The following is a 25,748-nucleotide window of genomic DNA, read 5'->3' on the forward strand; positions in this document are numbered from 1 at the left end:
GCATATTTTATATAATTCTTATAAAAGTTTTTAAGCGTTTTCATCGCTAATACCCTAATATTTGAACAAAGCTATTGTTTGGTGGGTGTAAACAAAATAGTTTTACAAAAATAGAATTTACTTTTATCATATTTTCTAATATTTTCTCTCTCATGACTTTTCTATTGTTTAAACTTAAAGTTAAAATTACAACATATTTGTCTAATAAATTATGTTGGGTTCGACAATAGTAATTCCATCAATTATACATAACTTCGATTTGCAATGGTATATCACTGATTTTTACATTAAATAACGAAGTGTGAAAAGATATACATAAGTATAAATGGTTGTATAGTGTAATAAAAATATGTGCATTTTTATACATGCTTCGATGAATATAATTTTTATTTCACATATAAACTTAATATAAAACATTATATATTATATTGTGTTCATATTTCATAGTCATACAACGTTCATACAAAAACATAATATTATTCAAATATCCGACAAAATGCCCATATTATATAGTAAACATAAGAATTTCGATCGTTATTCAAACAAATAAAACCAATTTAATCTCATTGACATAAAATTATATTTTTTGATTAATAATCTTTACTACTAACTTTGACACGTCAACGAATTCAAATCTACCATACACTCATACTAATATAATATAACATAAAACGCAATAAAATAAATTGTTGTCTTTTTATATTATATGATATGTAAAAATAGCCACACTATACCTATATGTGTATGATATATTATACAACGCGTTTGGTATTTTTTCTGTTCACCCCTTAGACTTGCAACAATCATGCAACCCGTCACCGTATGCCACCGTACCAGCCGCGATGAATTTGCAACGTCAGTCTCCGGTCGCATTGCATTCAAATAACGGACCGGAACAATGTGAGGCGTTGAATTTAGGCAAAAAGGATCAAGGGACGAACAACAATAACGCGGGTGAAAACGAGGATGAGCCGGATCAAAAACGTATCAAAAAAGAACGGTCGCCACGAGCTATCGTGGTTAGTCGTCCCGTCAGTCCCAAAACAAGCCCAGAACGTTTTCCGGCACCAACCGGAAGCAGCCCAATACGGGAGTCGGCTACATCGCCTGAACGGAATGACGACAACCAAGCAATGGAGAGCAACGGAACGATCGAAATGGACATAGACGTGTCGGCCGGTAAGTGGGAAAATTTTCTGCGATAATTATATTTATACAGACATTTATATATATATAATATATATATTGTACATTTAACAAAATTATTCCCAATTTTTTTTCACATACCATACAAAATACTGTGGTATGTGTTATTATTATTATTACTTAATATGTTTATTATGCTTCGTATAATAAGTTATAATAACGTATATCTTTTAGAATAATTGATTAGTGATCAAATAATAAAAACATATTATTTTGATATATTGAGTATTATAATTAATGATTATGATTAACAATAATTAACGATTTATGTTCTAGTACCTATATGTATTATAATGCATGATGATAAAAAAGAAATTTAAAGATTACTGCAGAGTATTGCTGTTTTTGTTTCACTGCATATTAGAATAAGAAATGATTTAAATTTTCTAAATTTTATTCTCGTGTTTAGACATGTAATCATTATCTTTTTGTAATAATAATTAATATTTAAATGTCAAATAATAATTCTATGTCGATGATTTCAGTTAATGTACATGCATAAATCCTTATGATAATTAAACGATGAATAGAACTTTGTTATGGGACTTAATGTTTCCTATGCAATTCAACGACCTAAAAATTAATATAATTTACATACACTTATAAATATTATATGTAAAACTATTTTCGATGAATTAAATTAAGAATGATTAAAAAAAAAAAATTTTGGTGAATCATTTACATCTAACAAATATTTATGTTCCTACAACCATAACTAGAGTGAAAAATATTAATGTATAAATATAAATACTGTTATTATTATTTGCATAATATATATTATGTAGATATGCATTTAATATAAATTACAGCATATAATTATTTGTATAATTATAATAGTATGTATAGGAAATAGGAATACATTATATTATACTATATTAAATACATAACTATTATATTATTTTATTTATATTTTATTAAGGATCTTATTTTTGATGTTTAGGTACGCCTAGCGGTCTCAAAATAAACGTTTGTAAAAAAACAAAAAATGGGATCTACAAAGGTCAACTTATCAAAGTCGAATCAGAATTAAATGGAGGTAAATTTGAATTTTTTTTTAAATATTTTGTGTATAATAGGTATAATAAAATTCACGTTTGAGTTCATAAAATGCTCTTCTTTAGATAAATGCATAATATTATTATACAAAGATATAAGTAAATGCATATGATCTATGTATACATTTTTAGAAATCCTATACGAAATTTTAAAAATTTATATTTATTAATATTTTAAATAAAACTTCACCGTAAATAATTATTTTAGAAACGAAGAACACTAGACCCTTTATTTTGCGCCTCAATGGTGAACTCTACACAGGATGCCTACAACAACAAAGCAGTCTTGATAATCATGACGACCAACATTCTAATTAAAACAGAAAACGTTGTTAAGCACAATGAATGATTTTTTTCCTGTAAATATAATATTAAATAATAGCTTAGAAAACAATTAAGCAACATAAATAAAATATTTAATATTAATAGAATAGGTGCGTAATATTATCTATTCATCATCATATTATAAATAATAAACTTATAAAAATTAAATATTAATGTAGTTAAATCCAATAATGGTTTCAGTTATTTTTAGTTTAAGATTATAATTGGTCATACTATATGTTTGTTTGTTTTAAAACTACTTTTTTTTATGGAAAATAAGTGATTTGCTAATATAATTAATAATTATACTATAGAATAGTTTAAAAAATAAATATTTATTATTATAGTTATTACGCATAATATATATTTGTATATAATATATATAACCCATATTACTGCGAGTAGGAGACTTAATATTTTTTTACGTTCTTTTTTAAAATATATTTGTATTATTATTATTATTGTAAATATAGTGTGTAAATTGTGAGTACTTCAAATTAATTTTAAGGCTGTGCATTCTTTAGATCTCGTCCTAATGGGAAAACCAACAACATAATGCGTCTTGTAAAATACATGTACTTTTTTGGATTTGAATATTAATCAGTATTAGCATCGATGTATAATGATTGAATAAATTACAGTTTTTTTTTTTATTATGATTATATATATATTTAGAAATATGATTGTGTCTTATTGTTTATTAAATCAGAAGAGAAATTCCTTTTTTTGTTCGCGGAAATAGAAACAAATATACCTACTTATCCAGGCGTTTCATATTTCCTGTATAGTTCCTAAACACACGCATATAACAAAACAAAAAAAAAATATTATATTATTTGATAATAATGTTCCAAGTCAATAAGTCATTCAAAACACTTCAATCACATGTTCTGTATTAATTATTGTATGTTTACCGGTGAGAATAATTTTCGAAGAGTACTACGAATCAACGACGAACAACGATGCTAAAAATTATAAGCAGGTAAGTCCATTACCAGTAAGTGTTTAATTATTATTAAGAATCTCGTTTGGTAATGACAAAATATGTAAGTAGCTTAATCAGATAGATGGGAAATTAAAACAATATTTACTAATTATTCTACTATACCTAAAATAAAAGGTTCTTTATAGGTTCTTATCAAAGTAGTAATACAATAAATAAAATTACATTAAAATATAATACATAATTATAAGAAATCAATAACTATATTATAATAGTTAATAAGTAATATTCGTGTGTTGGTTTTTATTTTAATTACATATTAATGTGATTGAAAACAAATTCTTTAATAGAAAGTTTATTGATTTGAATTCGTACATAATACACACTAGTACTAGTATAATCGATAATACTACATTATATTATACATTTTACAAAAGTAACTTAAGGAGTTATTCTTGATCAAGTTATATTATTAATAATTATAATAATATTTAAATATATGAAATTTAGATTTGCATAACATTATATCGTATATGTGATCTTAGGCGTTTTATATACATTGCATGAGTATTGAGTACATTAGATTTGAATTGCAATGAAATAATGCATTTTATGTTTTAAAAGATGCGCTCAAGCTGTTTTTGGATGTCAGTAAAACAGGACTTATATTGCAGCAATATTTTTTTATGCGAATGCAACTCACAATACGATGTCATGTGTTTCAGTAAAACATTGTACACTATAGAAGCTGTTCTTTGTTTTATATTCATCATTTTATTGTGTTAATACTTAATAGTCACAATGGTCAATGTGAAGGTATAATTATAATACGCCTGTGTAATATATTTACGTCTGCAATTTGAATTTTACATTCGGGGCGTTCTACTGTCTATCAATATAGGTGTTATGTACTATAGTCTACAGCTCTTATATCGTCGTGGAACATGGATTGAGAAACATACTTATACATCTATAATATGCTGAATTGATAGTTAAGCTACTTCGTGCAGAGGTGTATGCGGTATATACCTATTTACCAATATTGACATATTGGGACCAGCAGAGACGAATATTATGTAAGTATTAAAATAATATTCTTAATTCGGGCTAAAGATATATTTAGGGGATTATATTTATGAATGTTAATGTTAGTATTCGATTACCGAGTAATGAAGTAAAATTACTATTTCTCAAGCATCTGGTATTAACACTACTATTCAAACATACGGTCACTGCTATTTCAATTACTATAACGATTAATTACTCTTGTTATTTTTTGTAATGAAAAAAATGTAATTTGTAATTTTTGGAAAATTAAATTTTTTCTTGGTTGGTTAGTAAAACGTGCAAGTACTTTCGTCCGGCAGCTACTTAATCAATTGCTCAATATGAAGTTTAATAGCGTGATAATATCATGATGCTGTATTCAATATTGTGTACGATTATATTAAACAGGTACCTAAGTTATAGACTTCATAAAAAATAATGATCGGCAATTAATTATACAATTTAAAATATATATATAAAAATATAATAACGACAGTTTTATTCGTTGTACCGAGATTTTCGTTTTATCGTTATTTTGCTATACACTATGTGTGTAGAGCGATTTTGACAAGCGGTGAAAACGCACGTGTATCGCCCGGGTACTGTGCGAGTTACCGGGTGCCACCGTTGTACGCTTACCGCGCGTCAAAATCACTCTGGCGTGGCCCTTACAATAATATTTATATATATATTGTTTCCGGAATGACAACGTTGCATTTAAAATTATGTGGAATCGTTTATATATATTTGGAATTTGCGGAGTCGTGTATGTATATTAGTGGCTGTATGAAAATCAAAACGTTTCTCCAAATTTGCGAAATCGTTCTCCACCGATACAACAATAATAGTTTTGAAATAAGAGATTAGTATAATTTTCAGATACTACAAATAATAAACATTTAAAAATAAATGCGTACAGTTATTGATGGTGTATATTGGCTAACCACCATAGTATAATATATACACGCTGCAGTCACCGCCAAATTGTTTTTTAAGTACAATAATTTTCGCGTCTTACAAATTGAACGAAATGAGACAACTGACGAATTGTATTGATGTATAAAAGTATAGATATAATCGTATCTATATATACGTATGCTGTTGTCAACTTTTTACAAATTTGTTACACTTTCGAGCTATTCGTGATGTCCATGATGTGTTACATAATATATAGGTATTGTTATGATTTATAGATTTTTATTATATACACATAATAATTGTACTTATTCTGCAATTTACCTGCGCATACGTCAGAATACTAAATTTTATAAAGAAAATTTTATTTAAATCAAAGTTTTAAAAATAATAGAAACCTAATCCCTATGTATATTGTATACTCAATCAAAAACTATGGATTTATATATAAATATTTAGAAAATTGCAAAATAATTTAATTTTAATGTGTATTTAAAACTTAAATATTTAAAATACACACACACACGCACATATATATATTATATATATAGGTTCATGTACGAAGTACAGATGGAGTAGTATGCATTATTATATGTAAAAATATTCTCCCGACAAATTAGTACCATTAGAGTCGACTTACATATCTTTCACACTTGTTAAACAAGAATGTCCTCGTTTTTATAGTTAGAAACTTTAAATCTATGTACACAAATACACAAAACTTCTTATTCTGGTTTAATTTGTATTGTTAGAACTATTGGCAAACATTAAGTCAATAGAAATTGTATTTGTATGGTTACAGTTATTTTAACCTTTTAATGAGAAATAATATATAATAATAATCAACTGCAGATATATATAATATAATTAATATATATACATTATACATAAACTAAATAGGCATAAAATAACGAGTATATACCAATAGTATGAATAGAATAATTTATACCTAATAGCTGTATTATATATAGGTACCTATATAATATATATATTACATAACAATTTACATATGTACCTACCTATTGTGTATACGTATACACTATACATACATATTTGTATTGTCTCCGATGCCAAATTATAAATTATATAAACACTAGAAAACTTCAAAAAGATTTATAACAATCAAAAAATTAAAATAATTAATAAATATTATTTTAAAAATGATAAAAAAGCATTTATTTGTAAGTATTTCACGCTTAATGATTACATATTATTATAATAAAATAATATATAAATGGCTTAAACGTTACAACGTAATTTTATTTTTATACTTAAATATAACTGTAGAACAAAGTAAATAAGTATACCTAATACTAGTTTAGAATTTTAATTAATATATTGTTCTCATAAATGCAAATACATATTATACAAATAAACTGTAGTCTATAGATTGTATAATATGTGTCCATATTATTTTAACTCAACTTTTTTTCAAAAATTTTCACATTAATGTATTATAACTTTAAGTAAACAAAAATATTTGTACTCTTATACTTATAAGATACATAAACAGTATACTTGCAAGACATGTCTTATGTATATTAATTATATTGGTATAAATACAGGTACCTATACAGCATCATCGATTAATACTCCGTATAATATTTACTATATTATACAGCCAAGCATTTTTAAAATGTTAAAATGCATTCATAAGTATTACTGTTAATTAATATATAATAATTATATATTATAGTATAAATATAAAATAAATTTACCTATAATATTTTTTATCATTTATACACTAAAATCACATCATCTGCACTAATTGCTGCATCAGAAGATTATTAGGATACCTTTAATGTATTCTGCAAAGTGTTTCGAGAAAATATAAACGTGAAACTGTAATGAATCATATCATATGTATCGTATGTATAGACATTAAGTAATATGTATTTTAGAGTATGGCTGTTATTTTCAATAACTGTATGATATGTGTTAATACTTAAAATCAATAATCAACATAGACGTCCCAAAATATACATAAATATAGCAGAGTACCTACCTACCTAATTATAATAGGTATGTAATTTTATAATTTTTTATTGTAATAAAATTAACCTATTGTAATAAGTAGTTTTTTTGAAATATTTGAAAATAAAATTATATTATTTAAATAAATATTAATAGGTATAGGTACTGTATATTTTCTTGCATCAGTAAATATTTAGGTACAGGTAGGTATATATTTAATAATAATTAATTATAGTATTATAAGTAGGTATATAATATCCATAGGTATCTATTATTAATAGGTTATCTTAGTAAATGGCATGTATAATTTTGAAAAAAAAAATTCTTACGTCAAAAAATTAAAAAATGTCAGTTTAATTTAAAAAATAATGTATTGAAATATTACAATTTGTAAACTATTGGTATAAATTTGTATACAATTTTCATTTTAAGTTATATTTTATAGTAGGTATATTTACTATTTAGTTTATTTTAAATTATACAAATATATTATAGTACCTATATATAGGTACCTACTTACATATAATATACTTGTGTATACAGTAGGTATAGGCTCCACTTATGAAAGTTGTGGATCTAAGGTCCAGACGCTTATTGAACTTTAAATTATCTGAAATTTTCCGAACTTATCCAAATACCAAAACCTTCATTATAAAAAAATCGGTTGTATGACTCTACACTTCAGAATTTGGTTATAGGACACAAATTTCGTAAAAAAATATGGTTGAAAATAAACATTTTTGGACATTACATGATTACTGCATGATGTGCTTCACAGAGGAAAGATATCTAACTACTTTTACTATTATTTAACTACCTACTCTTCGTGATAATAATATATATTGGCGGAATAGATATTAATACTGTATTGTTTTTTTTTATTATTATTACGATTTCGTGTGTGTATTACCTAATGTACGATGGCGTGTGTCGATTATTAAATTATAATAATATATACCTATAATATTAAGTATAATATACGTATATAATATAACTCGATATGTATATTATTATGAGAAGTATCCATACGAAAGAATTGAAAAAATAATAATAAATAAAGAAATATAATAGTGATACATATTATTATTAGGCATATATGTATATACCGCGGTATAAAATAAAACAGGAAGAAAGAACGTAAAAAAAAAAACGGATCGCGCTCGCGCTACTCGTGGGAGAAGGAAAACTTCGCGAGAGGTGGGCGTGGCCCGGGACCAATGGGAGACGGCGGCCCGGCGGGTTTCCCCCCTACCGAGTACCTCGGGCTCGCGGACCGATAAACAAGCACATTCGCGAACTGACTCGTCGCGCGCGCGCACACACGCACACGAACACCGTTCGCGGATTTGCACCGCGAGTTGTACCGTCTTACAGACAGTCGTCGCACACGACATCGTCGAATATAATAATATTGTAATCGTCGTAGCTTCGCCGTGCGATTTTTTTTTTTTGATTTGTTTAATTTTGAAAATCGTTTTGTTTCGTTTTGTGCGTTTTCGATATAATATTTTCCGTCTACGTATACCTAATAATATATTATGATAATGTACTACCGCCGACGAGTGTCGTTGTTCTCGTGGTCGTCGCGGCCGTCGACGCTGCCGTCTTGTTCCGATCGCGTCGCAATCGCCGTTTCCGGTCAATAATAAATAGTTATACTGCTGCAGGTGTATTATATTATTATATACCTCGTACCCGTAACACCGTATAGATTTAGTATCGGCTGTAGTAGCCGGTAATATCATCACGTCACATACACAACACGTCGTACAATAAACCGCCGCCGCCGCCCTTAGTGGACCGGATGTGATTACTCATTCAAAATTGGCCGTGTTAAGCAGAACCCCGTCCGTGTAGCAGCCACCGGCGAGACCAACTCGTTGGACTCGCACAAGGATATGGTGAGGATTACAATATATTCTTATAAATACTTACCTATACCTACTATATGAGTATACCTATATATTATGTGATACTGCCTTTCTACCTTATATGTACATACCTATTATCAGGTACATCATGTCATCACTTGAAAGCATAAATGTCTTTATTTTCACTGTATTATATTAGGTATACCTATAATATATTAACGCTATAAGTTTACTCCAACAAGTTACTTCTTGAAGGTACCTGTATATACTAGTATAGGTACCTACTACCTACATTGAAACGTCACTGCTTTTGTCTATATTCCATAGATAACTACATTATTGCTAATAATGCTTGTATTCTTCTTTAGCACACATTAGGTACCTGCTATATCATATTTATTTATTGAATTATATAAGGTAATTTTTGTTTATGACCAGACATTGTTTGATTTACATAACTTTATGAATGTCATTTTCTTCTTTTTTTTTAGCTGATCTAAATACTTTCATACAGCATTTATTAGGTTAAGTATAACTTGGTAGACAGTTAGCATTTTTTGAAATTTTTCATGGTATAATTCTTCTAGGTGTATACATATACATATACTTCATTATTTATGCAAGTCTAAAATTGAAGTTGAAATTTGTTATTTATCATGTTTTTATGATAATTAAACACATTTAACATGTTATATATTGCTTGGGAAATTTTGAAATTCCATTAAAATGACCGATTTATTGAGGGCAAAGTGGACTTTAAATAGTATAGGTATATTCAAATGTGTATACCTAACAAGTATTCTTAAAAATTGTCAAAAAATGTTGAATTGTGCCCAAATTTATAAAACTATCGAAACTACATTTATTCGTATCTAATTTCCCAATGATAAGTGATAAGTAGTGGTTATACCTACTTGTTGAATAATAATTCTCATACCTACCTATATCTTTCTTTAGTATGATCTTAATTTTTCAAAATGTCCATAATATAATTTGTTAGTCTTTTAGTGTTTTGTTCTAGTGTTTCTAAGTATATTATTTATAATATAGTTTATAATATACATTTTTATTTTTCTCATGCATCATTATGATATTTTAAGATTCTATTCAATATTTTTCACGACCACCGTTCTTATAAGGTGTGATGGCATATATAATATATATAGAAATATGAAGTATACATTTTGAATGGTCCGTATTATGTTATACAGATATATCTCACCAAATTTAAGTATTAAGTACTATAATTAATTTAAGTTTTTTATCATCAAATTATAGGCAAATGAAAAGTTCAATTATCATTGCTATCTTAAATGTTAGTTGTTGCGTATCATTTTCTGCTAATGTTATATGTTTTTTAGGTAGCTTGTGTTTTTTATGTTATGCAGTTAGTCGATCCTAATTCTAATATAATAGTTAGGTAATTTTGAATAATCAAAATCGTATATTTAAGAATATGAAAAATTCGCTTAACTAATTATTACAACATTCCAATACGGTCTAGACTATATTATTATAGTGTCTATGAGTGTATAAACTAATCTTAGTTTAATTTTCGACCATCATAAGTACCTATATAGTATATACCTATTAGTTATAACCTACCTAACCTAACTTAATATACTATAATTTCTTATATATACTTATACTTTGTTTTTATAAGTGTATGTGAATCGAATTTCTATTTAATTTCTTTAAATTATTGCAATAGAAATTAATATCTATAAGTTGGAAAATTATTTTAAGTTTGATATCTATAGATTTTTATTATAAAAATACATAATTAATGTTTGATGTGTTTGGTTAACCTGCATTTATTGATCAATAATTAATAATTGTCTTTGAAATAATTGGATTAATGCGTAATCATTATTTATAAACTATGTAGAGTTAAGTAATATACCCCATTTATAAATAAATCCAATTAGTAGGTATAGCATACTATAATATAATATATAGGCATATAGCCTAATTATAACTACATATATGTAGTATATACCTACCTAATATATTTGTGGGTATTCGTATATGTATCGAAGTAGGTATAATAAAATATTTAGCTCATAATAATATTTTTTTTTCACATCGGATATAAATTTAATACTTAAACCATTGTAGCGCTGGTATTGCAATTCAGGCCAATTCTATCAGATATTTTTTATATAACTTTGTATTATACACTATTCTATTATAGTACCTACAAGACATTTCTGAATTTCTCTTTGTTTATCTTTTAATTTATCTAACTTAGTATTTTTATAACAAATTTGATAGATATAGTTTTGAATTAAAACTACTAAAGCTATATCTAATTATGTCTCTAAAAAGCTGCGAAATGATAGCTACAAAGCCTCGTCTTAAGACATAATAGTTTTTTATAGCAACTACAAGCTATAATAATCTCTCTAAGACTGCTATTTTTATATTAACATTTAATTTAATTTTACATCTTCACTTTTCTTAAGTTCCACAACAACAATAACGTTCTCTACGTGAGATCGTGTAATAATACAAACTTTCGTATTATTAATTTAATCAAAATTAAATACATAATGTATTATATATAATATGAATAATATGCAGAAATAGTAAAACCAAATAAGGGGCAAATATTAAATTTATGTTTATTGTTTACATTTACTCTTATTTTTTTGATGTTAAATGTCGGTATCTACAATATAAAACATTATAATATATATAATGGCTATATAATATTATAGTCTCCACCCTTATATAATATATACTACGTATATGTATAACAATATTTTATATTATGCACATAATATTATTAATATATAAACGTAATGCGTTTATTGTATGCTGCAACCTTGCCGATCGGTCACCATTAATCGCGTCGTAATGGCGATTTAATGACGATTATTGTGTTTATATACAGGATATTATCTCGAAAAGCTCCTCTAGCCATTATAAATTGGATGTTTATAAATGTGATATATGAATAATATATATTCTTATATTTAAATAAGTCACACCATGTAATAATAATAACATTATTAAGTTCAGTTGATTTCATAGATAAATATTTATAGATATTACATCATAAAATATCTTAAGTATGTTTTAAATTTAGTTCATGTTTCAAAAACTGCAATTCAAGGGTGTCGTGTCCAAAAGACGATTGTTGAAATCGCAAAACCCTATTGAACAAATGTGGAGTGATATTATTGCCTAAACTGTATAATATGCATTACATAAAAAAATAATACCTATTACTACTGTATTATTACTTGGATTTATTATACCAAGGAATTATATAAAAATCACTAGATTATAAGCAATGAAATAATTGGAACGTGCCAGGAAAACGTCACCGTCTTAACTCTTTTTGCCTTTGATAACTTTGCCAATACGCGCAGTGATGTGCACACATGTATATAGGTGGGTGGTATACGTATTTACCGGTGCGGCGTTTGTATATAATATTATTAGGCTATTCTGTTTTTGAAAAAAATATTTATAACTACCTATTTGTATTATTTCTCGGAAGTCAGCACATTTTAAAAAGCAATGACACTCGGAATGTAGTTAAGATGAAATGTTGTGCATAGCATATAATGTTATACATAGAAAGTAAGTATTACTGTAATATAATATAAAAATTTAACTATACTTACGTTCTATTATGTGACCACGTGGGTGTGCGCAATGGCATTCTTTTATTTTTCTAAGGGAGCTTTAAGTACAATACTTTTAAAATATTTTTACATGATATCATATTTATGATATGATTATTCGCAATTATTCTCTTTTTTATGTGATTATTAACTGACACTTCTGCAATATTCTTTGGAATTTGTGTATAGGTATAGTGCATACGTGCATTAATAGCACACTAAAATCTTGTTCGAAATCTATCAAAGTATATTTATTAAAATTATTATGTGCACACATATATATTATTATACTAAACTATTCTGGAGTTTATTAATTAAACAGTTTAATATTTATGGGCTTTCTGATTTTTTTTTTTTTTTTTTGGCGAGTTGTTTAAATCATTATATATTTCTCCAGCTCTCAAATATAAATAATAATTTCACATTGATAACAAACGAGTTCTTATTATGTTTTTCGATTGGCTTCTGAAGATGCACGCTTTAGTGAAATCGGAAGTAGAAAAACCTAGTTTATACATTATTATCACAAAGTTTACTACAAAGAAGTTTTGAAATAATATAGATTCAATATTTATAGATATAGTTAGTCAGATAATCGGATTATAAATATTTAATAGTAAATATATACGTATTTTACTCGAATGAAGCCGAGTAATAATTCAGATATAGTATTACATAAAGCGCGCGTGAACACACGGATAATTTTAATATTTATAATTTGTATATAGGGTGTGTTGCACGTTAATTCGACTCGATACGTACTACGCTGTAAAACCACGTTTTATTTTTGTATTTTCGTTTACGTATAAACGTTCGTTAGATGTGGGTACTAACAGTTATATATAAAAATATATAAATCTAATCGATCCCGTTTACCGTAATTTAGTATTATATACTTACTTGTATAGATACTTGTAAATATACCTACATATATGCCCACAGGGTGCAACAATGATGTAATATTTTTATTATATCATGTTATGCTATCAATGTCCTCAGTTATCCCTCTCATCACGTATCGCGCAGAACTCGTTACAGAGGTATCTATAGATAACCGATGTATGAACACGACATTAAGTTAAGGTGACGCGTCGAATTATGTATAGTGTATATAATAATATGCCCTTTTTATATTGTTTACACAATAGTTTGGTTAGGTTTATATTTTATACCTACATAATATATCGGCCAATATAATCCTGTAAAATTTATCACGCCGAAACCGGCAAAAGAATCTCGGCGGCGCGAACAGACGCCCTCCCCGTCCTTGACCATAACATAGGTATTATACTTATATGTTATATTATATGAATGCGTCTTAGCGCCTGTAACGGGTCCAAGGACTTTTTACGTTGTATATGATAGTGTGGTGATGTACATCGTCGCCGACGATGTATATTTATGCGCGAGTGTGTGTGTGTGTGTGTGTGTGTGTGTGTGTGTGCATTGAAAACTCGCTTATGGACGTGTAATAAAAACCCTCAAAAAGTACAACGCGTTTTTAAAAAAAGAAAAAATACCCGTACAAATCAAACGTTTGTTTAGTAGTGACGTATATTATATAATATAATATAATGTGTATACTTTTATTATTATTATTATAAGGGTGACCTGATAGTTCAAAGAAACCGATGCTTTTTAAAAAAAGGGAGGTTTATAGACTCGGAGAAAAATAACATACAACGCGTGTATAAAGAATAAGATATCACGATTCCCATTATATATATAGGTATACATTTTATTATTATTTGTGCGGCACACGGACCGATAATAGCGGGTGGTATTTTTATTTGTACAAATGATTTCGTCCTTTTTATACGTGTTTGTGTGCGAGTGTGTGTTGACATTTTGACTCGAGAAAATAACCCTTTTGACATCTTAAATCACACAATCTGCCGGTACTTATAATAGTCATATACCTAACGCACCGTCGATTAAATAGTATATACGTACCTAATATGTTTTGACTGTCGGCAGTGTGTGGTAAATGATTGGTACCAATACACCTATAAAATATAATATAATGGAACAAAATGATGTTTTATAATTTATAATTTATTATAACTTACAATAATAATAGGTAGTAAAATCGTATTTTATATATTATATTATATACCTAATTTATACCTTTTATATTTGGTGAGTATTATGAAAAACCAAACGTTATGCAATAGAACATTACATTATTATTTTGAAATCGTTAATACTTATTAAACAAAATATTTTAAATATTGTCTGAACATTTTAACTATATAATTAATTTAATTTACCAATTATGTTTCATCAATTTGTTTTAATTTACCTATATAAAATAATTACACTGATTAATGATCTCTGAACGTGTCTTGGCGTTCATAATGATTAGAATTTATGAAAAAATAAAATCAAACATAGTACATACATTTTATTGATTTATTATTAATATATAATATTATATATGATATAATGCGCTCAACGTGAGTAATATTATAAAAATGAAATTCACGGAAATAAAGATCGCTAATCTAAAAATAATAATGCTATACCATTAATTATCATACCTACTTTGTTTATAATTTAATTCAAAATAAATTTAAAAAAGTAAGTTTTTCGTATTTATTAATAATAATGAGATATACGCATTTATAACATATCTGCGACTTACTGATTTCTCAAATAGGTATACATAACATGCAATATTTTTGTTATGAAATTTGATGTAAATATCGAATGACATGAATGTATGTACCTAATGTTAATGTTAGTGTAAGAAATATCTGTATTTTTATAAGCAATGCAGTATCAACATCATTCTATATAATCACCAAATTTTGTTTCATATTGTACAATCAATGTAACATTATGTTTCATTTAATTTTTTTTTTTTTTTAATAAAAATAATTAGGTATGAAGTAAATAATATTACGTTTCATTTTATAATCTTCCAGGTACGTATATAGGTACAGTATATACACACTTTCCGTGCATCTATATATAATAATGATATTTAATATACGTTATTATGCATAACGCTAATTTTTACGGTTCTTATTTTTTTACTATCGTTCGGTAAACAGTGTATTCGAGAATAAGGTGTACATAATATTATTTATTATTATGCACCTATGAACAATAATATAATACATTAAAATTGGTTTTACGAAAACGGCAAAATTGAAGTTTTTCTTGGAATCGACGTGTATAATGACGAAAAAGGAAGTTTACCCAAAGAAGGTTCGGCAGTGCAGCGGTTCCACGTGTCATTTTACAATACATTATAGTGTATAGGGCAGGTATCATACAATGACAATTATTGAAATATTATATTATAGTCATTGCTGTAAACTTTTGAATAGACAACGTAAGAAATAAATTGTGCAGGTGTATCACAATAATATTATTACAGGACCTACCTAATATATATAGGCGTTTTTGATTCTTATATTATAATTATTATATGTATTATCATAATGCTACGACTTATAAACCTAACTTTATGCACTATTATGTACTAAGGATAATAGTTCGGCATGATAATAGGTTACCTATAGATTACACAAGGGCTATTATTTTAAAACTACATTAATCAGTTAAAGTATTTTATAGTTTTTAAAAAATTTCTAATTGTAATAATTAGGTACTAAAATAAAATATAAATGTATAAACATCCTTATTTTATATTTGATTTGCTTAACTAATATAACTACGTATACTTCGTATATCCTCTTATATTTTGAACATATTTGAAAATTTAATGTAGTAGAAAGCGGTGGTCCTCATTAAAGAAAAATATGTTGCCAATAGAAACTCCATAAATGTTATATAAAAACCCAAGTATTTAAAGGGATAGTCCTAGAGTTATAGAGAGTTATAAGCATTTAAAAAATCAGAATTTAAATAATTCAAAGATAAAATGTGGATGAGCGTGATTACGTACATGGATGTATATTGACGTGTGTACTTAATAATGATTAACACATAATTATACAAAAATTATGACGTCAAAATCTCTTAATTATAATACAGGATATCATAATTTCATAATATTCATAATTTTTAGATGTATTTTATGTTATAATATTAAAATACTATCTGATGACGTCCTGTAGCCATCCCCTCCGAGCATCGATAACAAAAAAACGTAGACTGACGATTTAAATAATTGTGGGATCATTAAATAATATATTAAGTAAGTAAGGTGTAAATACACGAAATATTTTCTCGTTTACAATTATAGTATTATAATTTTATGTAAATGTGCACTCATTTAGTGTACGATACGTACTAAATACAAATTATAAAATTACGATGTTGGTTGTAATAGGCGATTCCTAAAAGGGATATTATCAAAATTATTTATAATGTTTTTAATTCTACTAATTGATACTATGAAAATGATTATTTTCATCATAATATTTTGTACAGTGTAACCTGAAACGCACTATATTTACTATATAGTACCATTTATTCATTTCAAATATCAAAATTCATTATATATTAGCTATTTCGTTAATTGGTTTTTTGCATAATAAGCGTTATATATACAGGATGATTCTTTTTTTCTTAAACCAGACCCAATATTCTGATATTGTGAGGAATTTTAAAAATTTTCCAATATTTTAAACACATCCCTGAAATGGACAATTATTCACATTATTTCAATTTATATATCCTAATATATTCTTGAAAATTAATTTAAAAATAAATCCACGTGTCACCAAGATATTGGATTGTTCACGGAGATAAAATAAATACAATATTAAATTTGCAGTATGTTTAGGTGATACGTGAGTTACTCTGCATATTTGGCCTTCCGCAACGACCACACGCACATAGAAACTGCGAAAAATCTCTATAGGTAGGTATATGCATTCAATAATATATAAACGTATAATAACATAATTGTTGTTTGACGCGTAACTTAACAATATTATAAAGCAGTTTGGACGTCGATTAAAAAAAAAAAAAAATATTTAGTTCAATAATAATTATTGATGGTTATTATATTTTTCCAACAGCCGCGTAACACGCAAACATGAATTCTCAGTTTCGTCAAACGCTATACACGCCGCAGAATAATATATATCAGAGGTTCTCAAAATATGATATGTTCATAGAATATCAATTTATTAATGTTGGTATGGTAAATAAATACAGTTTTTTTATTTTACTCGTACTTATTAACGTTCATAAATATGTGAGTGGTGGATGATAAAATGGAAAGACCAATAAAATTAACGTTTGCCGATGAATAAAAAAGATAAGTAAATAAAATTGAAAATTTGAATTTTTTTAATTAATCATAATAGATATAGGCAATAGGCATATGCTTTATTTAGAAAATAGATTAAACGAGGTTAAATCTACAGTACGCAGTTTAATTTATAAACATATTTAACTATTGTTAATTAATATAGTCATATAGGATAGTTTGATTTGGAGTTTTAAATATTTTAATGTAATAACCGTATTATTCAGGACATTGTTATTATAACGTATACGTATACCTAAACCTATTATTAGTAGACCAAAACTATACGTGTTTACACTCAGATAAATTTATTCCTGATATAATAATTTAAAACTTGATGATGTGTATACAGGTAAATTAAATGTCGTAATTGTAATTTTTATTATCCAGAAAGTAATAATAATCGTATCCACTATTGTTTTATGATTATGAGTAAGTTTATTTTGTCAGTACGATGTACATAATAATATACGTATTCGTGTGTGTGTAAGGATAATGTGTACTCGTACTGCTTACATAAATTTTAAAAGTTATTTTTTCGACCCCTTACCGTGTGTTAGCTATAAAAATTCTCTTTTAGATATAATACGTATGATTTATGTGAAAACGTTTATTTTGACTTTTTAAAATATCGGCAATATAATGATATTAACTGATAGGCTGACATGTCGATAACATAATAATATGGGTAGCGTGGTTACTGGATACCACCTATGTGTGGTCGTACTTTGAAATTAAATTTGACTGTTTCATTTGCCATTTAAAATTTTGTCTAGTCAATGTGATAAAATATACCTTTGTATAAAATAATATGTATAGATACACCAGGTGCGTAGTGTAATTATTTAGAGCAAATCGTAGATTGTTTTTTGAAAACATTTACCAAAATACGCGTTTCAGTTATATAATGAGTCAAAATATCTCCTGTTATAAAATATAATCATCAAAATATCTTATGCAAAAATATAACTAGTAAAAATATCTAAACAAATTATTTTTCCTACAATGACTGTATAACACAAGTCACAAAGTTTTTGTATCTATAGTAAACTATTAAATTTGATAGATACAAAATTAATAATTCAAAATTTTAGAAACATGTTACATAATCATTAGCTTTTATGCATAAAATATATTATATTCTTATATCTTTTTATATTAATATATATTTTATTGTAAAAAACTTTTTTAGGAGATATTTTGATCCACTAGTCGGCTTCTTCACCCACGTGTAATTTTCTGAGATATAGCAATTGATAATATTAATGTACTGTCAAACGTATATATAATAATAATATAACATACTAACTATGTTTATAATGCACTTGATGCATAAAATTACCGGTGCAATTGTAACCAGAAAAGTAAATTATAATAAATTGAATATAATACTATGTACCGTCGTCGTCGCATGTCGTTGTTTCGGTTAACTCGTAAAAGTAATAGTTTGTAGCAAACGCACGATACAGCCTATATATTATTATAATAATAAAATATAATAACTATGTGTGGTGGGTATAACAATCCGTCGTTTTAGAACAGCGCCGGTGATTCGAGGGGCGTGTACAGCGCGGAACAAAAACGGAAATAATAAATATATCTATATACGTACAAAAGGGATACAAACAACACATGGGGAAATATGGAATAATAAAAAATTCATTTTTTGTTTCTTTATGCCGAGTCGCGTATTGTTGTGTGCGTTTATAATATATCATAAACGTGCACCTCTATACTTAACGGACGGCGTGACAGTCTGGCGATGCCGACACGTCCACCTGATAACCGCTTCTATCGGTGTACACTGTACAATAAACAATATTTTATAGATTGGTATAATATGGTTGCAAATATAATAATATGTAATACAATTTATGTATATATTATATTATTATTTTGCGTTTGATTATGCTGAGGTACTCGGCAATAGATATATGAGAAAAAACACTAGAGGTACATTTACATATTTTTTATTTACTCGATCTCATTTTGACCCGAACAATTAGTTAATTTTTAATTATACATTCGTCTCATTTTAGTACCTAATTTAAAACTTTGATTTTAACTATATACTAAGATCAATCAGCATCTGCTCACTTTGATTTGTGTTAGCGATTCGAAAATTCGAACTTTGTCAACAAAAATATTATTATATTAATACGTCTTCGGACTTAAAGTGGGTATAGGCACATGTTCTACAGCTGTTAGTAATTCGTAGCGTTGACGAATACTACTGCAGAGAAATGTGTACGCGATGACATAATATTATATATTAAGATACCTAGTGTAGATAACGATGAGTACGTGAATTTGCGCGACCGATACGCATATTATCATATTATTATACGTGGACGGAAATTGTGAGTACTGTTCCGAACGCGGAAATAAAACACAGTTACGATAGTAAACTAAGACGGAATATACCTATATCTGTACAACGCGACGATAAATTGTTCATTACTCTCTCAACTTAACGACTATATATAAATACATCGTCTTCCAAGTTGTAATTTACAATCGAAATAATATAATATTACACTACCTATGATAATGCGTGTACGTGGTGTATCCAAATACGCGATGGTTGCAGATTTTCACAGAGGTGCAATTACAATGGCGACGAGTCAGTTTGAAATGTGCGTTCCAATCAATGCCATCAAAATATAACAACTGCATTTCTCATACTGATGATCCGCAGTCTCATCCATTTACAAAATATATAGGTAGTATATAGCTGTAATGATTACATTGAACTAAGTCGTAGATATAAATAATATATAAAATTATAATTTGGCGTAAGTGCGTTTAATTCAGCTCCGGCTATAATAAGAATATATTATAACACACTACGCACATTATAATATTATTAAACAGAAGCTTTATAAGAGTTTATTATATTTTGTATACGTATATAGACGCTCTTATTATTATGTATAAAGGAATCCGTACTATGAATCAATTGAGCATCGGCGACGAAGGCAACGATGTCGACGACGTCACAATATTATACATAACAGGAGTCCCGTCTTGGATTAAACGGCAGACTTGTTTTACAACATAAGAAGCCCGGCTCGGGACGTATTATCATTACATCACCGAGTTCTAATATCATTATGACATTATATGGACGTCGTATAGTTGTTTAATTTTTACGATTTCCCCCCCAAAAAACACACACAAACACATCATTTCATATAGGTATTAGCTACTGTATTATAATATATATAAATTAACCCACCTCGATCGTTGGTCATTGTTATACATATAATATGCATTATATTTCGTCGTTATCGAGACCTTCAAAAACCAAAAAAGCTAATAATCCGATGCGACCTCCTTTTAGACATATTATACACAGTATATACATATATTATCAGGTATATATGTGTATAATATTATTATTAAAATGTATATATTGTACAGACGTCTTTGATATTAAGAGTGTTAATAATATGGCTTCTATTCTTCACGCTTTATTAGCACGACGACGCATCAATATACTGTCCAGCCTAAGTATAGTGTTCTAATAAAAAGAGTACAATTAGACGATGATCGGATTCAAAATTCGTGTTTTCTAGGTAATGTTTAAAGTATATAAATGTGATAAATTAATTATTATTATTATTAATACCCGATACACACCTGCTAGTACGTTGAACGGTTGTACGCCCGCACTGAGATCGACATATGTGACGTTCGATGGTCGCCATCAGCGATAGTTTATTGTTTAGAAATGGTTTGTCGGATTACCGCATATTAGAGTAAACAATCGGAAGCATCGGTCAAAGAAAATTATACGTTATCGTAAAAAAAATTATCATAAAATATATTTAGTGAGTGTCTTTGAGTGTATGTGTGTAATACACATTGTAATCAAAACATTCCGGACAGGCGTGTCTACAGTAGAAATAAATAAAACACATAACTAATCTTCTTATTCACCGTCGTAGGCACTTAGTATTATATTGATTTCTTGGGTTGAAATATTATCGTAATAATTATTTTGAGGGGAAAAATGTATACAATAACACTGCATAGCATGTGTTTTATACATATCATACTTACGTATACTATACTTATGTATGTACTGTGCACTTTTGTACCTATGCATATAATTTAATATTTAACATCACATTGTACATATGCAATGCGTTTAGTTTGCCAAGGGTATATTTTTTTTTGCTGTTAGCACCTAAATACGCATAAACTGTTATAGTTGGGTCTAGTTTATCTCTCTCTATTCTACGAGTTCTATGTCATATTGCGCTTAAATTAAAAAATGCGATTCGCGTACAAATGATGCCTATAAATATTTGCTGTTAACTTATTAATGCACTATATAAAATCTTAAAATGTGTATTTAAAATTCCTATAAATTCAGTTTTTTAAGGCAATCAAGTTAAAATATGTAACGTAAAGCAATAACCTAAAAAATGTAGAAATAAAAAAAATAGAAGTTATAATAGTGAATTAATTATTAATAACAACTTATTACTAAATTAAAACTTTCTATTTAAAAAGCTACGTTTTAAAATGAACTAAAAAACTACACTTTTATACAAATGTATAGCTTCATCCATTATAATAATATAAAAACCCAAATCGTTGGCTCGATGATAGAATAATAATAAAAAATCATAATAATATAAGTGAAGACCGGATATTGTATCAGCCAATTATGCGATATAATATGTGTTGCATGTGTATCAAATTTTACAGACATAGCTCATAACACGCGGCGTACGGCGTTTGATATTAAAAACATTATATTAACGTGTCGTCGCGATCAGATTTCTGTTATACCGTAACAGCTCCGGCGCTCTCATAGTTTTTATTTATAATATTCACTCCATTTCGTTTAATTTTGTTTGAAATGTAAGTCGTCTAGGAAATTAAATGACAAAACCGTGTAAAAATACAAAACGCTTGCACATAATAATATATAATATTATATTCACAACAATAATCGAACAAACGACGTATCGTGTTATTCAAAGCGCCGGTCCAGCGCAGATGGATCGAATCAATCGACGCGATACTCGGCGGAGGCGGCGTAATCGGATTTACCTGCAGACTCCTCATCGCCATCGTCGCTCGTGTGTATATTTATCATGTACGAAAATTTATAATTTTTTTCACTACTCGCTTGTCCACTGACATAAATCGTTTTTACATCACAACAATATTACATAGATATTTCATCGAATTTCTCGAACTATTTGTCAAATATATTTAAATAACAGACGACATATTAATGCTGCCAAATGATAAAATCATTTCTTATTAGATTCATATTTTGGAGGAAAAATAATTGTTTTACAAGGAGTTTTAATAAATATTTCAAAAACTTTTTATGATAAATTTATATTTTTTAAACTACCCTATTTGACGGTCATTGGTAAAATCTCTTGAAATCTTTATTAGAACTCGATCCGTTCACATAACATATAATTTCAACGAACACGTATTATAATATTGTCACAATGATATAGCGTTTCAGACAATCGACTCCCCAACTGAGCTAGGGCCATGGGGGCATGTATAACATATTACAATATTATATATTATAATATCAACAGGGATCCTTATCCGTGTATATAGTTTGTGTGTGTATATAGACCGCTAGAGGACTTTGGTCCACAGTTATTGGAAAATAGTTTTGGCGTGCGAAATTGATGAACACCGATACATGTAGGGCTGCAGTTTGGCATTTATATATATATAATGCATCGATAGTGGAATGCGCGATGTCGAAAGAGCTGACGAAACAAGAACGCAACAAAAGTACATTCATCATTTGGGTCGTCGTATCGGTATATATCTACTAATCTCGTTTCGGCGCTACACGGCAAAGGGGTGACCGGCGGAAGCAGTGGAAAAGTGTCAGACGGTTCCACGGCGCGTGTAATTAATGATGTCGTAAGAATTTGTTTAACGAGCGGCTCTTTCGCGGCCGGCAAAAAAAAGAAAAAAATTAAGTGTAAAATTAAAAAATATATATATATAGGATTAAAGTATATTATACATACACGCATTACGATCTGCATTAACAACAGGCGACGGGCAGTATACGGTTTTCGTGAGTTCTGATTAAAATAATATGTCATAATGAGTATCATGAACTACTATATAGGTAGTTGTAGTAGTTATATCATTGTTACTGTTTGTTGTATATTATAAGTATCATCAAGTGCAATAAGTACATCGATAAGTGAAATTTTAGGTACATTTACTATGGTTTCTGTATTGTAATAGTACTTGATTTTTTCTAGTAAAATTTTGTATTCTATTATTTTTAGTTATTATAGTATAATAAAAATAATAATAACACTATTATCAGATTAATCTAGAGACGTAAATTTAGCATAATTTTTTTTTTCCATTAGTTTATCGTAAATCGAGTAAATTTGGTAAATATTGATATTTTCGTCTTACGATCCAATGTTTTGCTATTTTTTGAATAGCCTTGCATTACTAATCCTATTAATACAATTTATTTAATTTACGTTGTAGCAGTGTATAATATTGTGTTAAACCCCATTATACGGAGGGTGGCGAACTTATTACTGGTGAACTATGTCGGTCGTTCTAAGTATGGTAAATAATATTGAGTTTGTCAGTACTCTGATAAATAATGACTGCTACGTAGCGTATAATATTATAGTAAGTTTTGGTTAAACGTGTTGCGGAATCCCATGCGGTACGAACGATACAACCCACGTTCATACGAGCCTTTTCGCAGCCTCATCTTCCATAGCTGCGTAATACCGTTTAAGTATTTCAATATATATTATAACACGATATAATATATTAGGTGGTGTGCTACAACCCGCTGCGACACCACACCAAAGTCCGTCACTTTTGAAAACATAATATTGTATAAACTATTCAACGAACCGACATCGTGTCTTTACCTTCAGTGTACACCATTTTCATCGCAGGTTTGAATTAGTTTCCAATCCATTTGTGTTCACTACAATTAATATTCATAAAAACTTTATACAATGTATATTCTATCTACCTATTCTACATATAGGTAGTAACCCGTGAAAAATGTATTGTTTTTTCGAGTATCTGTAAACCTACATATTACATCCAAAATATCAAAATATATTCACTTATTAAGTCTAAAATTTTAAATACTCGACTAAAAGCGCTCAATTTTTATTATTACCGATGAATAATGATAATTAATAATATTCATATAACGTTCATTTTGGGTTAAGTATTTTATATTTCTATGGATTTTATTAACACGGCTATAATATTATATTCGATACAATGGTTAAGTTTTACCGACATCTTAACAGTATAATGAAAAATATAAACGATTGCGTAACATAATGTGCACAGAGCAAAATAATTGTAAAAATCGAAAATAGAAATATTTTTACACTGATTTGTTTTTCGATTTACACTTTTTTTTTAAATTTATACGTATTCATTACTTTTAAAAGCTTACCCCCCCCCGCTACTGATACGATTAAGTCTATAATATCTGTGGTTATTCCGTGCATACGGACATAAGTTATCCGCACCTAAACGAGT

General features: G+C 27.8%; 2 protein-coding genes across 3 annotated transcripts in view; both read left to right on the forward strand.

Moving 5' to 3' along the window:
• LOC114124739 (protein dead ringer homolog) overlaps positions 1-3,268 on the forward strand; it is a 67,495-nt gene extending 64,227 nt beyond the window's left edge. Inside the window, exons 8-10 of the mRNA XM_050203931.1 lie at positions 793-1,179; positions 2,147-2,242; positions 2,470-3,268. Coding sequence (XP_050059888.1) covers positions 793-1,179; positions 2,147-2,242; positions 2,470-2,579 — 593 coding nt within the window. The 3' untranslated portion in view covers positions 2,580-3,268. The remainder of the gene's footprint in view (positions 1-792; positions 1,180-2,146; positions 2,243-2,469) is intronic.
• A 5,493-nt stretch (positions 3,269-8,761) lies between these two features.
• LOC114130964 (AT-rich interactive domain-containing protein 3A) overlaps positions 8,762-25,748 on the forward strand; it is a 76,180-nt gene continuing 59,193 nt past the window's right edge. The window contains exon 1 of one of the 2 annotated variants that reach the window (XM_050203217.1): positions 8,762-9,365. In XM_050203217.1, the coding sequence (XP_050059174.1) occupies positions 9,363-9,365 (3 nt within the window). In that variant the 5' untranslated portion in view covers positions 8,762-9,362. Of the gene's footprint in view, positions 9,366-20,555; positions 20,924-25,748 lie in introns of those variants that run through there. The other variant, XM_050203218.1, reaches the window with a different exon arrangement.

Source organism: Aphis gossypii, chromosome 3 (genome assembly GCF_020184175.1).
Source record: "Aphis gossypii isolate Hap1 chromosome 3, ASM2018417v2, whole genome shotgun sequence".
Classification (NCBI taxonomy): Eukaryota; Metazoa; Arthropoda; class Insecta; order Hemiptera; family Aphididae; genus Aphis; species Aphis gossypii.